This window comes from Osmia bicornis, chromosome 2, assembly GCF_907164935.1.
Source record: "Osmia bicornis bicornis chromosome 2, iOsmBic2.1, whole genome shotgun sequence".
Lineage (NCBI taxonomy): Eukaryota > Metazoa > Arthropoda > Insecta > Hymenoptera > Megachilidae > Osmia > Osmia bicornis.
Genome location: NC_060217.1, coordinates 4,290,816 through 4,308,358, shown reverse-complemented (window position 1 = coordinate 4,308,358; position 17,543 = coordinate 4,290,816). Strand labels below are relative to the sequence as shown.

The 17,543-nt window shown below is 33.4% G+C and overlaps 4 protein-coding genes across 4 annotated transcripts; 3 read left to right on the top strand and 1 right to left on the bottom strand.

Moving 5' to 3' along the window:
• The first annotated feature begins 8,574 nt into the window (after positions 1–8,574).
• LOC114878857 (NADH dehydrogenase [ubiquinone] 1 beta subcomplex subunit 2, mitochondrial-like) lies at positions 8,575–9,438 on the top strand. Its single transcript, XM_029193133.2, has 3 exons — positions 8,575–8,752; positions 8,980–9,100; positions 9,177–9,438. The coding sequence occupies exons 1-3, from the start codon at positions 8,658–8,660 to the stop codon at positions 9,243–9,245; spliced, it is 285 nt and encodes a 94-aa protein (XP_029048966.1). The 5' UTR covers positions 8,575–8,657; the 3' UTR covers positions 9,246–9,438.
• Positions 9,439–9,515: 77 nt separating this feature from the next.
• Positions 9,516–11,694, top strand: LOC114878959 (tektin-4). Its single transcript, XM_029193360.2, has 7 exons — positions 9,516–9,856; positions 9,929–10,212; positions 10,304–10,613; positions 10,686–10,900; positions 10,968–11,190; positions 11,253–11,407; positions 11,481–11,694. Exons 1-7 carry the CDS (start codon positions 9,788–9,790, stop codon positions 11,692–11,694), a joined length of 1,470 nt encoding a protein of 489 aa, XP_029049193.2. The 5' UTR covers positions 9,516–9,787.
• A 42-nt stretch (positions 11,695–11,736) lies between these two features.
• LOC114878962 (thioredoxin domain-containing protein 5 homolog) lies at positions 11,737–13,864 on the bottom strand. Its single transcript, XM_029193372.2, has 5 exons — positions 13,396–13,864; positions 13,116–13,262; positions 12,903–13,011; positions 12,539–12,829; positions 11,737–12,463 (listed from the first exon to the last, which is right to left on the bottom strand). Exons 1-5 carry the CDS (start codon positions 13,575–13,577, stop codon positions 11,999–12,001), a joined length of 1,194 nt encoding a protein of 397 aa, XP_029049205.2. The 5' UTR covers positions 13,578–13,864; the 3' UTR covers positions 11,737–11,998.
• Positions 13,865–13,939: 75 nt separating this feature from the next.
• LOC114878949 (leucine-rich repeat-containing protein 40-like) lies at positions 13,940–17,360 on the top strand. The gene is made up of 10 exons (XM_029193346.2): positions 13,940–14,120; positions 14,908–15,101; positions 15,182–15,385; positions 15,457–15,580; positions 15,691–15,860; positions 15,936–16,078; positions 16,154–16,357; positions 16,437–16,769; positions 16,862–17,047; positions 17,113–17,360. Exons 1-10 carry the CDS (start codon positions 13,940–13,942, stop codon positions 17,222–17,224), a joined length of 1,851 nt encoding a protein of 616 aa, XP_029049179.2. The 3' UTR covers positions 17,225–17,360.
• Positions 17,361–17,543: the final 183 nt, after the last annotated feature.

The window sequence follows — 17,543 nt, the reverse complement described above, 5'->3', positions numbered from 1 at the left end:
GGAATAATTTGGAGGATCTACTCGTAGCGTTAACGAAATGCATTGCTATAAACTTTAATCCGATTCTTCGGTATATCGAATAAATTTCTGAAGTCTCGTCCATGGATGGACGACTGTAGGTCTACGAGACCGAGCTCCAGAGAACGAGCATCATCTTCCTCGTATAGTTCACAACATATACAGGCAGTGTGATGCAGCGGTAGCATTTATGAGCATCGCCAGCGTGAATATTTATGCGAGGACCATTATCGTCTACATAATACCGGGTATGGCGAACACGGATAAGCGAGCCTCGAACCTGACGCACGAGGACTCGCGTCTCAGGGCCGTAGCGAGAATTATAATACTTCATGAACTTTTGTATAATGATTGCTCCTGTACTAATTATCAAACAACTCAATTGGTGTAGAATTTAGATATTTAAAGCCAAATAAAATAGAACCAGAAGTTTGAAGTCCTAAAAGCTCTCAATCCAAAAAGCTATCTCGTTCTTAAACTTCTAACATAGCACTAAGAATATCTAATCTGAAGAATTTACTAATATCCTAAACAGAAGCTGAAGAGCTTCCATATCTTTCTAAAAATTTCCAGTCTCCAGGTTCCACTAAAGTCTCCCTAATTCGACCTCGTTACACCGCCAAAGAAACCTTCTCATCCATCCCTAAAAAGGTAGGCATCATAAATAACCCTAGCGACAGAATTTCCTCTCTTTCAAAAACCTTATTTTATCCACTTCGTTTTCCATGTCAGAAGACGTGTACGCCATTTTCTTGAAACCTGATTCGACTCCGGTTCTCCACCCTGAACGAAGGTTAATCGGTAAACCGCTTTGAAAATTTGATCCCTTCTCCTACGGTCCTGAAAACGCCCATGGCACCAGCTGGTTGGAGAACCATGGAGCACCGCGGTTGGTATCTGTCCGGAGGAGATACGAAACGCCCATGGTGTTCATGGTAAGCGGCATGTAAGGCCAAGATCCTAAATCACATTTGACTCTGGTAATAGGATTGCTTGGAAAGCCTAAACCCTCGAGGAATGAAATCTGTCTGATAGTAAATCTACCTCTTCCTACACCTCCACCTCCTTAGTATTCTCCTCCATCTTCCCTTTTCTTCCGACCCCTCTCTAAATTCATCGCGGTCCAACGTATCATTTGATGCATGCATGCATTCCATGCTCGTCAAATAAAATGAAGAATAATCGGAAAATATCTCGGTGATTTGGAAAACGAATTTGAAAAGATTCTTCGAAGGCTCGGTAGCTTTGAGCAAAAAAGTGAAATCTTCAAACTTGAAGATCCTTTTTCCCAGCTCCTCATAAAACCCTTCCGCGCTGCCAGGAAGTGAAAACAGGATGGAATGTAGGCCAACGGGTCAGTTTTTTTTTCTTTGCCGAAATAACAAACGATGAAAATTCTAGGCACTCCGCATGATGTTCTGTTGCCGGGATAAAAGGCGCGACGGAAGATGAACAGAAACGGGTCATCCTTTCGGCGAAGAAAATTGAAAGAAAAATTCCAACCGGAAGAGAAACTAACGAAATATCCCCGTTAAAGAAAACATTTCCATTTACTTGAAACACTTGACGGAAAGGCCGTCTTAGTAAAATAAACTTTTGCTTTATTTTGACAAATTCAGCCATGATTGCTGTAATGAATGCTATTGAACAAAATAAATATATAAGAAACTTTTTAAATTATTAAAGAACATCTCGTTACTCACCATGGAAAGAACAAAATCCATAGAAAATAGAATAAAGAAGAACTCCAACTCGTGTATCGGACATATTCGTCGGCAAGACTCGTGGCGTCTCGTTTCACGTGTTAATAAATAGCCAGGTTATTACCGGCAAGCTAATTCCTCAGTCACTCTCTTCATTTAACGAAGCCAATTATGGGAGGTATAAATGTAAGCACTTAATAGTTGTATACACAAGCGCACGCGCGAAATTCTGCTGTTAAACCGTGACCAAATCACGAAACGTCATCATTTTAAGGGTAAGAACTAACTCACCCTCCATTCAAACAAACGGTATTCCTTTCTTGTACGCACAGGATCTTTAGGAGGAGAGATTTATGATTTTTAAAGATGAATAGTCATCAAAGATTTCGAATCTAATACAACTCAGGGATGATCGACGGAAAAAAACTATTGAATTGAGACGGAAAGAAGAAAGTGGACGTTACGTTAGATGAATGATCAAAATGGCACTAAAACGTCTCGATACCCCGTTCGTGTATCATTCATTCGACGCTCCCGAGTAAGACTGAAACCGCCGCGAGCGGTTCATGCTTAAGCAACTGCTCCGCTTAATTGCCGCCATGATACTTTTATTGTACGTTAATTCCGTGATTGTCGTTACGAAATCAATTTGCCACGATACTCGAGCCCTCGTAAAATTTATTTTAACGCGTATTATAAAAACAGCGTTGCTCACGTGGCTCCCCTGCATCGATACACCACGGGTTTTCTTCGTCACTATGTCGGCAACTGTACTTTTATTTAAGTTAACACTCATAAAGTCGTCTATGGGTCTTTTTACACCTAAAAATCAATTATAGAAGACCGACAAATATTTTAGAAGAATTTCATAAGTTAGACACGGAGGAAAGAGATTATAAAGTGCGGGTCTAAGAAGACTTAGCGACGGCCGTTCGTATAGCTACTTTGATGATGAAAGAAAGAAGATTATTCTTAAGAGTACCTCATATTCAACATGAAACACCTTCAAAAAAGCGTTGATTTCCCATTTTCTGGAGGTTACACGACGGAACTATGGAACGCAATGCAGTTACACGTGTTGCCCGCGAACAACTGATGATTCGCGGCGGCTTCAAATCGTTCATGGTCCGAGGCTCGTCGCCGGTTGTTTGTTCGACGAATTAACACGGCTCTCGAACAAACACGCGGCTCAACTTTAAAAGCTCCCTAGCTCGTACCTCACGAACAACCTTCGTTGGTAGCCTTCGAGCTAGCCGTCGCCTTTTGTTTTCTTTCTTTCGAATGGAAACATGGCTGATAAAATTCGTCGAACGAGGAAAAGTAAATATCGCGACTGCTTCGGGACCCGATGTTTCCTCTCGTGAAACTCGGACGTCAACATTGGGCGACACTTTGAACTTGTATCTCGAATGTAATATTGAATTTAGAATAAACCTATTGTTGAAAATGAAAAACTTTCAAAGTTTCATATTTTCATTGTAATCCGCTGTATTTAGATTATTAAAACAATTATAATAATATTTCAAAGTTTTGAAACTTTCAAACAATGAAAAAATGTTTACATAGTAGAATTAAATATAATTGTATACTATAATAAAAAGTGTATAGTCTAAAACGAAAGAGAATAAGCCACTATAAACCTTATTGAAAGTTGCATCTGATTGTGTGCGTTCATAATTTTTGAATGCACTTTGGTAACAGAAAGTGCATAATCTACCGAACTGCCCCCTCACGTCGTTTCCTTAAGTTTATTTTTTTACGGTCTTATGAACAGTCGATAATATAGAATCTCTGTACCTTCTACAGACATATACAATTCCTACTATTCTAATTTATATAATATTTGTTTAAATTTTAAAAAATGAATTTCACTATTTTCTATTAAATAAACTTATTATTCTCACTAACACTCAAAATGAAGGATAATATTTAATACAAAGATAATTATAATAAAATTATAATAAAATCGTTATTTCCTGTACACATATTTGTTATCACTGTTTTTTCAAAAAATTAATCAATTAGTAAATTCTGAAAGAATAAATGTTTGCTAAGTTATCATAGAAGGATAAGGATACAATACTAAACTTGGACGACTGAACTAAGATTTTGGACAAATTCTTTTGTACAACAAAATAACATTAAGTATTAAGCCTTCTGAGGCACGTCGTACAGGACCATCTAAAAAGAAGTATAGGCTGTTAAAGGCTACCAGTTATTACCGCCCATAAAATTTTACGAACCGAAAATATCAAGTCCACTCTACGAACGATAGTGCTCTTTGACTCTCTTCCGGTATCCTCGGAAGATGGAAACTCTGTACCAAAATAACTTTAGAAAATTTCTTTCTAACACATCGATAAACTTAATAAACCAGATTTATAATAAACCAGATCGACTCATTAATTATATTCAAAAACGTATGAAAATAATAGCTTTACATCATTTCTAAGTTTAATCGTTGTATTCAAATTTTGCAATCGAAAATAAAAAACATTGGTTTTTATAAACGTGACAGACACCAATCTTAAGTATGTGATAATTAAATGTCTGAAGATCATTATCGAAGAAAAACGACAACCTGAAGTGTGCAGTTCAAAACTTTCCTGTAAGAACGTTTGAATTCGATTCCGATTGGTGAATTTTACGATTAAGAGACGATTGCTGTGTCGAAAGAACAGCGAATGTTACTTTTATCGATTCCACGGATAAACTGATTGAACCAACTGACGATTCAGCAGCTGCTACCTCATCGGTTGCTGAAGAAGGAGGGTCACCACCCTGTCGCTTTTAGGGAGAGACATATTGGCGGACGTTACTACCAGAGAAGAAGCAGCTTCTGCGATCGTTTCCAAGGAAACTAAAGACATTAGCGTGTCAGAGAGACCGTAATAAACGGTTCATTCTCGGTGAACTGGTCCCATGACGTTCTTGCGCGGACATTTTCTCTTGGTTACCACTTCAAATACAAAATGGAACACGTGCATCGAATGTTGCGCGAAATCACGACAATAATAGTGAATTAACACGTTATAACAATGAAAGTCCAATTCCAATTTATTATCTTTAATAATTGGAATTACAACGTTAATTAGAAGTTACAAATTTCTTATTTTCCACCGGGGTGAAGACTTTTCTCATTATTCTTTAGAGCACGTTTTACAACAGTTCGTTCCATTATTTCGTCTTCTTTTTTCTTCCTTTTCGTTCAAGATATTTTAGACTGACCGTCATATAGGTGCAATAAAATGGTAACTATGACGGTCCATTCATCCGAATCCTTTCGTTGAAAGAATTTCACGTCTCTGGCACGGTTTCTTCGGAGATACGCATCCCCACGGTGTTATATCTTCAAATTTTAGCTATGGTCTTCCTTCAGCCTTCTTTTATTGCCTTTTTTACCTTTTTTCGGTTCAGTTTTCGTCTACGATTCTCCTCGGTACCAGTCCGTTTCTATTCTGCGGTCGAGTCAGAAGTTTGTTGCGCAACATTCGGTATTTTTTGTCCAAAAAGTGTTAAATATTTGTGTTTTGCTTTTTTAATAAACTCTCTTCTACGTGATCAGTGACATTCCGAAAGAATGGTAATTATTGGATGATAAGGATAGAAGTGATTATAAACTTTTGTGATTGAAAGGTTCATATTTAAAAGTACTTTTGAAAAATGATTGTGAGATGACTACGACGATAGTTACATAGCTTCCCTCACTAAAATTGCACAAATGAAACAATCACATCAGTACTGTTTAAATAAAACTTACTTTCACAGAACTACACATATGAAAATTAAAACATTGTCAAAAAAAATCACGAACTTCATAAAAGAAAAATATGCAGCAAAAACACTAAATGACTATAAATGTTAAAAAGTATGTGAATTTTAATAAAATGACTAAATTTTGTGTGATATAAGGCAAGAGAGTGAGATTGCGTTTCGCCATTTCTGGCCAGGGTGAAATTATCGAATTTCTCCGAGGGGTTGCATCTCTCCCGCCTCTGGATCAACATGGCTGCTCTAGTAACCATGGTAACACCATCTGACCATCGTATAAACCTCGTGAAACTCATGCATTGGGAACAGAAGGGGCGGTACGAAATGAGGGTGAAACTATCGCGAAGGGTGTGCTCGAGAAGAAGTGGTATAACAAAATATTCTTGGCCATGCGTCAGCCATTAAAAGGCAGATCATATATTACTTATTAATTTTCCTGATATTTCGTGCCATGACTAATCCAGAAACCATGAGAAGAATGTCTTAAAATGTTAGTATTATAGACGATTATTTAAAAATTTCACAAAAGAATATTTTAAATTAGATACGGCAAATGGACGCTTTTAAGGCATAGAAAGACTAACACAGGGATTGCAAAATGACTCTTATGTTACATCAATTTGATAGTTAAAATCTGACGAAGATGACTACATAAATGATTCATTGATATCCTTAATACGAAATGGTTGATGATTAGTTACAGCAAACAATGATTCAAAGTGAAATTCATGTAATTCTCCTTCATAAATTTCAATAAACACATTCCTCGATGAATGCCATTAATAATATAATGAAATATTCACAAAATGATTTCATTTTGGATAGAAATTTCAGATTTATTCTTTTCATTCATAATCAACTCGCTTATAATAATCACCACATTATTCCACAAGCAAACAAAAAGGAACGCATAGCAATCTTCGAAATGGACACGATAAAAGCCTATATCTTTTCCCTTCGCTCGATAGACTATCCAGCAAATGGATCGCCAAGATGAATATCGTTTTCTCCCCATGTGTTCTAAGGGATGATGGAAAAACGAGTTTCCGTAGAGGTAGGAATTTGCAATACAACCGAATTTATTGGACAGTAAAGACAAAGCAGCGAACGTTGCGTTTTTCGAATGATAAAAGCAGCCTGGTGACTAGATAAAAATTCCCAAGTGGTACCGTAAAATGTACCCGCAACACCCTCCACGAGAATCATAAATAAATTCTGGATTCTCACAGAGGCCTGTAAACACCGGCCTATCATTGCGATACTAAAATTATAAATCGACAATCAAGATGCGGTATCACGCGTAACACGAGCATGGGTGGGTAACAACTTGAATTTCAGATACGAGATTTCATTTTAATAAAAAGAAGAATAAAAGGAGGATCCGCGGATTGTAGTTTGTTTCATTTGAATTACATTCACATACCAATTACCAAGCTGTTAAAAACATTTTCTGATGTTAAGATCTATTAGAAGAAGCGTTAATTGTTACTGACCATTATAATTGCGAAAAATCATTAATATTATTGCCACACACATTCTTACTTTTGTATTATAAAAGAAACCCACTCATATTCGCCTACCAAAAGCATGATATGATCAGTGTAGAATCTTGTTGATCTTTCCCACTGGAATATTCTTAAAAATCAATATCTCCATAAAAGCAAAATTATTTAAATTGAATAGTACCATAGAAGTACCTTCAAATCTCAATTACCTATTAAAAATTCATTTCTAAACATATATCAAAATAGAGGAAACCACCATGTTTACAACAGGACCTATATAATTTATTGGATCATATGTTCAATTTATAAAAAATACATTTACATACATTTTTTATATAATATTCTACCGTTGTAACGAATCTACGTACCACCTAAAGACTCCCTTTTCTGCCGACTAAAGATATTGGTCCCGAGCTACTATAAAATGTAAGGAAGAAGTTACGATACATGGACCAATCGCATGTTCTCCTTCAGGGGTTGCTACCGAGAAACGGGTGTCTCGTTGCAAACCATAAACCCTTCAATAGACCAATGGGAGCCTCCCTTCGGACACCCCAACCCTCACTTTTCAAAGCCAGCTCGTTCTAAACGTAATGGCCGAGCATCTCGCAGCTGATATACTTCAACGACTTTCATCAAAAGTTAAGTTGCCTTAAATTAATCTCGTAAAAAGCGATCGCAAAGAATGACGGACGAAAGCAGGTTCGTTAGACGAAAAAATAAAAGACTTTACAGTTTCGTTGAACCAAAGAAAAGAGAATAGAAAGTGATTTATCTGTGTGTTTTGTTGAAAGTATTGTTGCAACAAAGTTATATAGACATAACTGTTACCATTTGGGTGCATAGATTGGATTTCATTTAATTTATGGCAATAATTCAAAGTTTATAAAAATAAGTGAAGCATGAAATATGCAAAATAATCAGTAAGTTAACTTACCCTTATGTTCCTTGATGTCCATGATTTTGAAGGTTGGAATTATAGCTGCTCAATTGTAGATCCCTTACTCGCGTAAGTACATCTAAAATCACATATGATTTATGTAACAATTTGTTGTAAAAGCATAGTATGAATAATGTTTATCATTAAAATATACGGTAATATATATACGGTAGTATATTTTATGATAATAAATACTTAATGATACGAAACACTGAGCGTTCCATTAAAAATTAGTAATTTATATACTCGAGAAAATAATTGTGTGAATAGTTAAAATACTTTTGCAAAATAGAAATAGAAACATTAATAAACAGATGTACATTTTTCACGTTGCAATGTGCCAACAGCTTATTTTAAATTCTCATTGTTTAACCCCTAAAATTACCAAATAATTAAAAAAATAATGCAGAAAATACTTACGATTAACGACACCAATAATAACGAAGATTCACTTATGCGTTACATTCTACTCTACACCATAAATTGTAACGAATAAGTTTATTTATTAGTCTGAACCTTAGAAATTTGAACACTGTTAAAATGTCGGATTAACTGCACAAGATATGCTTCTACAAATTCGATTTTTAGAAGTATCGTACAATTAGATTCGATTACTCGAAATATCGATTAGCACTAAGTTCCGTCTGTCGTTGACAGAGGGTGCTTCCTGTCACCTATGGATGGATCTATTATTGAATAGAATTTTTAGTTGAGTGAAAAATGTTGCTATCGCGAAGTGCAAGAATTTTGAAAAATGCATATCAACTTAAAGGACACAAGAATGTTGCAGTAAATTTAAATCGATCCCATTATGAGTATGTTAACACATACATTACATAATCTTTTTAAAAGTAGGGTTATGTTTCTATCGTTTTACATTGATTAATAATATTTTGAATACTTAAGTTTGGTGCATGAATGTAAATAATAAGTATTCTAATTATGTTTATTTCAATCAAATTTTGTCAGCCCTTTAAATTGCTTTTGTCTCAAATTTAATTTAGTTTTTAGTTTAAGAATGTTAAACATGTAAATTTATTAGATGGAGTTATCGTTCTGTACCTCCACGAGATACGAAATGGGTAATAACAACTGAGATAGTTGCTGGTATAGGATGGTGGTGGATTCTGTATTCTTTCTGGCACCACAGTGACCATGTTTTTGTAAGTAACAATCATTTTTTATTTACATTCGTAGATTACTACAATAGATTATATAATTTATTTTTTATATATTTAGGGAGAATTTGAGTATCCACATCCAGATGATTGGACTGATGAAGAGTTAGGAATTCCTCCAGATGAATGAATGATAAATAGGATTTATGTATATGTACAAAATACACGAGGTTTCATATACACTAGAGGATTTACATCTTTTTCTTCCATGAATCAAAGCAGATATATCTGATATATCAGATATATTAGTTGGCATGTAGCTAATTTGTATGATACTGTTCTAATAAATATATCAAATAAATTATATGATTAAAAAATTAAAAGTTTTTTTACAATATCATCTTATTAAGTAATATGTGAAAGTGAAATGTAAAATTAAAAACGATATATTACGAACTATACCCATCTTAACTATACCTCTCTTATTATCTATATCATAAAAAGTTAATTTTTTCAAACAGATATTTCAATCTGAAAGTAGCTATTAGTCTGCCCTATTCATTATCGCGAAAGATAACTTTTAGATAGGAATTTATAGGTGCGACGAGTTGTTAAATCGATAAATCTTATGCACGGATTGTCAGATTGCGAATATCGTTCGTAATTACAAGAAAAGACGAAAAATTTATTGTGCTTTCAATAAATTTCGCTTTTTTGGACTGTTTAATAAAAATGGATATTAAACAAGATTCTGCTAGAGAAACTTTTCAAGAAACTTCTAATAATGGAGGCGGTGATACGGTACATTCATTTATCGAATAAATTGCTACTAATGTATAAGAGCAATATTTCTTTAAATAAATTTCCACATAGCGAGCTATACCATGCCCGATGATGGAATCTACAGACAATGCAGCAGAAAAACCACCCCCTTATCTTCCTCAACCAGGAGATGAACTTCCGGCAAAACTGGATGCACAAATGGATGCAATTGGTCCATGGGCAACAGGTCGTGTAAAATATACTCCGGAAGATGGTTTAACAGGAGTTAGACCTGTTGCCGACCGATATTCGATAACTCAATTTGGAGCACCCCAATGGAGAGCTAATAATATGAGATTCTTTCAACAGTCGAACGAAAAAATTCAGGATGCACAGTACGTAAACGAGCCCTATCCCTTTATGACAAATTTTGTAATAATTTAGTCCTAAGAAATGTGAAACAACAGCAGCTTTCCTTTCATTTAGACTTGCTATAAGCAAAGCGAGACGCTGTGTCGATCAATCATACAGAGAAGCGGATAAAATTCAACTACAATCGACGGATCATTTGAAAACTCGAGCAGGGTTGGTGTATCGTTGGAAAATCGATCTGGAACACGTGTTAAAAGATATCACGGAAGAGATAGAATTATTGGAGGCTGAACATCGACGAGTAAAGCAATCTTTATCGGTCCTCACCATTCCTGAATCAATCGCTGGAGAATTTTTACAATTGCGCTCTAAGCGATTGGAATCTGACCTTATTCGCGATGAAGTTGAAGAGGAACTTACAAAGGTTAATAAATATTTGAATGCGACACGTTTCATGTGCAACAGCCTAATAATTATTGACGAATTATTATCGTAGGAAGTAGCCCTTTGTTCAGAAATACGTGATTTACTTGGTAGAACTCGGGACCAAATAGAAATGCAATTAACTGAATTAAAAGCAGCTAAAGTCAGATTAGAAGTCGATTGGACCGATAAAACTGATGCTTATGATATCGACGCTGAATGTATCAAACTGAAAAATGACTCTCCTCTCATACTATGGAAACCCGGAGCCACGAGATTTCCAGGAGAGTGCGTATCATCATTAATTCATTAAGAAATTTTATTAGAAGTATCTTTTATAAAATCTGTTCAATAGACAATCGACACCTTCGAGTTATGAACATTTCACTCGAGAAAGTTTATCCCAGGGAGAAACAGCTAGACAGAGATCTATAAACTTAAGATCCACCTTGGATGCTATATACAGGAATTCGATAAAAGATCTACGAGATCAAGCGACTCGTGTAGATGTAGCTCTAGGTGAAAAGATTAAACTTACGGAGGAAGTGTGTCAACAATTAGAAAAGGAATTACTTCATGTAAGTTTAGCTTTTCTCCATAGGTACATTACGATACAAGGGAGAAATTCTCTGTTTTTCAGTGTTTGTACGAATTGGCAAATACGGAAAAAGCGATAGAAGAGCTTCGTCATTCAACACGAGGATTAGATTGCGCCATGAAGGTAGCACAGACCCGATTAGCGAACAGATTACAACGACGTAACGTGGAAAGCTGTCGAGACACTCCTCAATTCGCGTATGTACTAACATATCTAATCGTATGAGAAAGAATGAAACGTAAGAAACTTGACAAAATACGTTTTGTTTAGTCTCGTAGAAGAAGTGAAATTGCTTAATGAACGCACATCGGCTATGCTAGCAGAATTAAAACGAGCCGAGGAAACTCAAGCGGGCTTGGTTAAAGCGAGAAGCGATCTTGAACGAGAAATAATCGTGAAACGTAAAACGTTGTACATAGATAAAGAACGTGGACAAATGTTGCGTTCGTTTTATCCTTCGGCCGCGGCTCTTTCTGGATTTTAATCATTTTTCAAGAAGGTATAATATACAAATACAAAAGAGATATTCAGATGAATACGAATGGTTTTATAAATATATTTTGGAAGTACATGATTGGTTCACGCAAAAATATAGTAATTTTATAATGTTTTTGTTTTGATATTTTATACAAAAATGAAAAATATATGGCCTGGATTACTTCGGGGTTTCTTTATATAATATACCGTACATGTATAATTTAGTTAAGTATTACACATTTATATTTAAAAAGATCTTAAAATTATATGTATTGCTTTAAAGTTAAATTAATCGCGTGGAAAGTACGTAATTATAGTTCATCGTGCGGCTGCAAGTAACTTTCTACAAATTCGTAGAGATCATCCAAGTTACGAGCACCATTATATTCGGCAACTTTAAGTCCATCACGATATAAATATAAAGTTGGAAAACCATCTACTTCCTGTTCATTGCACAATTCTTTACTTGCATCGAGAGTGCAATCTACTTTGATTATATGCACATCTTCGTTTGTCAGAAACTTCTTTCCAAGATCTTCCCAAATTGGCGCTAAACGTTTACAGTGTCCGCACCAAGGTGCAAAAAATTTGACAAACGAAATGCCGTTTTCAATACCGTGTTTGAAACTTTCACCAGTTAAGCTAAGTAGTACAGTATGAGATGCACTATCTGAATTATCAATTTTAACATTAATTTGATCATTCTCCTTTCCGAGCATTTTCGATACATAGGCCTTCAACTCCTCGTGAGTACGTTGTCCTGAATATTTATCTACCTGAGTGGTCATATTTGAACGTCAAAATATGCTTAGATGTAATAGAAAATTTCTAAAAGAAAATGTAAGCCTCACCTTCTTTCCATCTTCTATCCAAAGCAATGTTGGATACCCTTTTATGTCAAACTGTCTACAGACATTACGGTGTTGTGTACAATCCACTTTGGAAATGCTAACATAATTATTATTACGCAAACTATTAGCTAACTCCTCCCAAGTAGGTGCTAATTTTTGACAATGACCACACCAAGGGGCATAAAATTTTATAAAATGATAACCAGTGGATACATGTATATCAAAAGTATCCTCTGTTAATTCCAATAAACCATTGACTGCTTCAGGAGGAGATGGTGCAACATCATTACTCTATATTAAAGAAATAGAAAGTACATAAAATGAATTAGCCACAGACAGATGTGACCACAAACTTGATAATTACCCCAAGAGTGGTTCCTAATTGATCATTAAGAAAAGAAATTAGAGATGGCAAATCTCTTGTCCCTCTAAACTTGGTACCTCTGCTTTCTCCAGCTTTAAAAAATTTTAGCCTGGAACATTATTAATATCAAAATTTACTTGTTTTTATAAAGACACATTTCTATGTTTTATACTGCTAAAACAATTGTATGTAATAATTTTATATTACACATACGTAGGATAACCAGTAACATCATGTTCAGTACATAAAGTGCTATCAATAGTACAATCTACTTTAGCAATTTTTATATTATTATCATCCTCATTTGATATTTCTGCTAATTGCTCCCAAGTAGGTTCAAGTCTTTGACAATGGCCACACCTATCAAAAAACGAAATATTCCTTATAAATTAAAAAAAATATAAATTACATGTATAGTACACAATATTTAAAAACATTTATTACTTCAAAGATTTTTTATATCATATATACATATGAAACATATTAAACATACCAAGGTGCATAAAACATAACAAAGTGATTTTTCTTTTTAATTTCTGTTGAAAAATTATCTTTGGTATATTGTACAGTGTGCACATGATCATCCTCTTGTTCACTGCTAACTTGACTCAGCATAAATATAATTAAAAAAAAGTGCTTCTTTGACATAATGAAATTCAATAAATACGTAGACATAATCAATTAATACTTTATTAAAGAGCTAAATATTTAAACATAAATATTATATCACTATCAGAGATGTGATCAACAATAATTTAAAGAATTTTAACGCTTCATTATAGTAGATTAATCTTAAGGTTACAGCGTTAAAAATTCAAAATGTCTACGTTATACCTGTAGAAGCTACGAATTGTATACTGTTTTAATTAAAATATTGAATTACTATTTGATTTACTGTCATAGTTTAACAATTCTTTCAACTTTACACTTCCCAACACTTCCTTCCAGCCTCCTACACAAATGGATCGAAACCGCCGATTCCGCCCCCATATATATGACACCATGCACTAGCGACAACATTGTATCATGAAATTCCTATGAATTATGTGTCCACTGACAATAAGAACAATATGAGTGATGCTAAAAAGAAAGTCGATCATTTAGCAATATTTAAGCAACGAACGAAAACTGATGACAATGCGGAAATGTCTGAGGTTACTATTATATCTGCGAGAAAAACTGGAAATTTAAACCTCTCATCGAGAGGATTGTTTACGGGTACACGCAATATTTAAACATGAAATTTTATTCAATGTTATTTACACTGATTTTGAACTCGTTTGAATGCTTGATACCTTGATGTTGCACTCTGATATGAATCAATGTGCATGCTGTTCATATTCGTATTCCATTATTGTTTTTTATTTTTGATTTATATTATTTCAGCATTCATAAGAAGAGTACAAAGTGTTTAGTTCTTAAGGTAAAAGAAGATTTTTAAATATATACTGAGATATTACATTACTTCATGAATCACAATTAGAATCTTAGATATATTTATACATGATTTTATTATTTGTTTTAGTAATAATATTGTAACAGGAATAAATTCTTGGAAGTTAAATATATAGAAAGATTAATCCACCATGACAGACAAATTTGCATCCTTGACTTCAAGCTTATCAACAGCATTGCATCATTGATAGTTCTATTATTATTAAAAAATGCAATGTTAAAACATGAAAAGATATTCATATCATTTCTTGTATCTTTACGTGCTTTTATTAAATGTAGCATGTCATTTTATTCATTAAATAAATATTTTATACAACACATTTTATAGTCATGAATTTATTTTTTTTTTTATTTTCATCCATACCTATATAGCTTTGCATGTTAGACTGTGTATAATGCAATAGAGCAAACAATATTTGATATCATGCAAAATTATTAGATATGGGATATAAGGTAAGTTGTAAAAGAATTATGTTTGATACATATCAATGTTCACAATTAAATGACTACAAATTTTATGAAATATTAAAATCAGTTAAACTTATTATAGTACCTGACAGAGTATGGAGTATAAATGAATTAACTGATCAAGAAGTAAGAGATCTACATTATGAACTTGATTATGTACATGAAAATGAGCGATGGTGGGAGCAAGAACCACTTAAGACATTAGACTTAAGCTTTAATAGCTTGGCAATAATTGATTCCAAAATAGAATGTTTATCAGAGCTGACCACATTACTTGTAAGTATTAAAGTAACTACAAAACATTAAATGTAGTACCATGAAATAAATACTTGATTAACTTAAGTTCCTTTTTATAGCTACATGATAATTTGTTAGAGGATTTACCTTCTGAAATTGGAAATTTAAACAAATTAAAAATACTAAATTTATCAAATAATAAGTTGAAACAATTGCCATCCCAATTTTACCAATTGAATGAACTTCAGGAGTTACGCTTGAAAAATAATAGCATAAATATACTTGATCCAGCAGTTGGAGACTTAATTATGTTAACTCATTTGGTAACTTATAACATATTATTTGGTATTATATTTCTCTACATCCACATTTTAAACATATTTCTTATATTTAGGATCTATCCTACAATAATTTATCTGAATTACCAGTGGGAATGGGATATTTAGTGAGATTGAAATCTTTGGATTTAAGTCACAATATGTTAATAGAATTACCACCAGATTTAACAAATATGAGAGGTATGATTTAATGTAACAGAGATCTTACTAAAACAAAAATAGCTTCACACTGTTTCTTCTTGTATAACACAAAAATTTAATAAAAATTTCCAATATTCTTTTGAAAATAGCATTAAACAAGTTGGATGCGAGTTGTAATCAATTGGAAGTGTTACCACCTCTGGGTGAATTGAGAAAGGTAGAAACAATGATGTTGCAAACTAACAAATTAATAACATTTCCTGATATATCTGGTTGTACATTATTGAGAGTACTACATTTGGCTGACAATAATATTACAGTATGTACTAATATATACTGATCTCAGGTTATTGGTGGTGTAAAATTTTCAATAATTAACCACCATATTTTCTAGGAAATTGACATGTCTTGTTTGGAAGGTGTAGGACGATTAAAAGTTTTAACATTAGGCAATAATAAAATTGAAACAATACCAGAGGAAATAATGAAACTTGTATATTTAGAAATTTTTGATCTATCACACAACAAATTAACTATGTATGTTACTTGAAATAAATTATTATTATTATATTTCAAGAAAGCATTTTTAGAATGATAATGTTTCCTTTATAGAGTACCAAGCCAAGTTGGTATAATGCCCAATTTGAAACAATTTGTGATTGATGGAAATGATGTACAAAATATAAGAGCTGATATAATAAGGTGTGGTACACCTAGAATTTTAAAGCACATACGACAAAGTATTAAAAGTACAAGTAACTTAAGTACAAAAGAATGTGTGATAACAGACGCCAATCCAAGTATATATCCAGATAAGTATGTATATACTTTCAAGTTTGAGTCAAAGTGAACTACTTTTGGCAGAGATACTTTCAAATAATTTCTGGTATTTTAGATATACAATGCAAAGTACAAAGCTGCTTAGTTTGGCTGGACAAAACCTTATTGAATTGCCACACGAAGTGTTGGAGAATGCATGCAAAGCTGATGTAAGCATAGTGGATTTAAGTAGAAATAAACTTTCTGAGTTACCTGATCAATTGTGTATGATAGCCACGATTGCTGATTTAAAACTAGCATCTAATGAATTAACACATATACCAGAATGGATTGGTGAGAAATATAAATACCTACAGGCTTTGGATTTAAGTAAAAATTTTCTAGAATCACTACCTTCTACACTTGGTTTACTTAAATATTTGCGAGAAATTAACATTTCATTTAACAGGTAAACAACTTAACAAACATTTACAAATATAATTGCACGATTACTTATACATATTTATCAGTTCTTCAAATGTATGAATATATTTAATACAGGTATAAAGAAATACCAGAATCAGTTTATGATATTGATTCTTTGGAAATATTAATTGCAAACAACAATTCAATTACAAATATTGATGTATCATATTTACAAAAACTACAGAAGTTAGCAACATTAAATCTTGGGAACAATAATATTGGCTATGTACCACCAGAGTTGGGTAACTTAAAGAATATAAGGTACATAAAATGTATTATACATATATTCAAACAAAAAATTAAATTATATAATTAAATTCTTATAGAAATTTAATTTTGTCTGGCAATTGCTTCAAGCAACCACGGCAAGCAATTTTGGCAAAGTCTACAGAAGAAATTCTTGCTTACCTTAGAGACAGAATACCACGTTCAAATTAAAAAGCTGTTGAAATCCATTTAAATGTTTAGTCCACTTGGATGAATGTTGTACAGAATTAACAAAATATTTAAGATGCCAATTATAAATTGTTATCTGAAGATCACATTTTATAAATAAATTATTTTTAAAACTTAATTAAATATATATTTATGTATCTCACGACCAATAAAATAAAATTACCGCCTATTTCTCAGAAAAAAAAGTATTTGTATTTTAGTTTTTGACCGCCCTGAGAGGAACGGTACTGCGCAGACTCGAGCGTCCGAACTAGATGGCTCTTCCGTCTTTCCACCATTCGCGTGTGTACCACCATTGCGT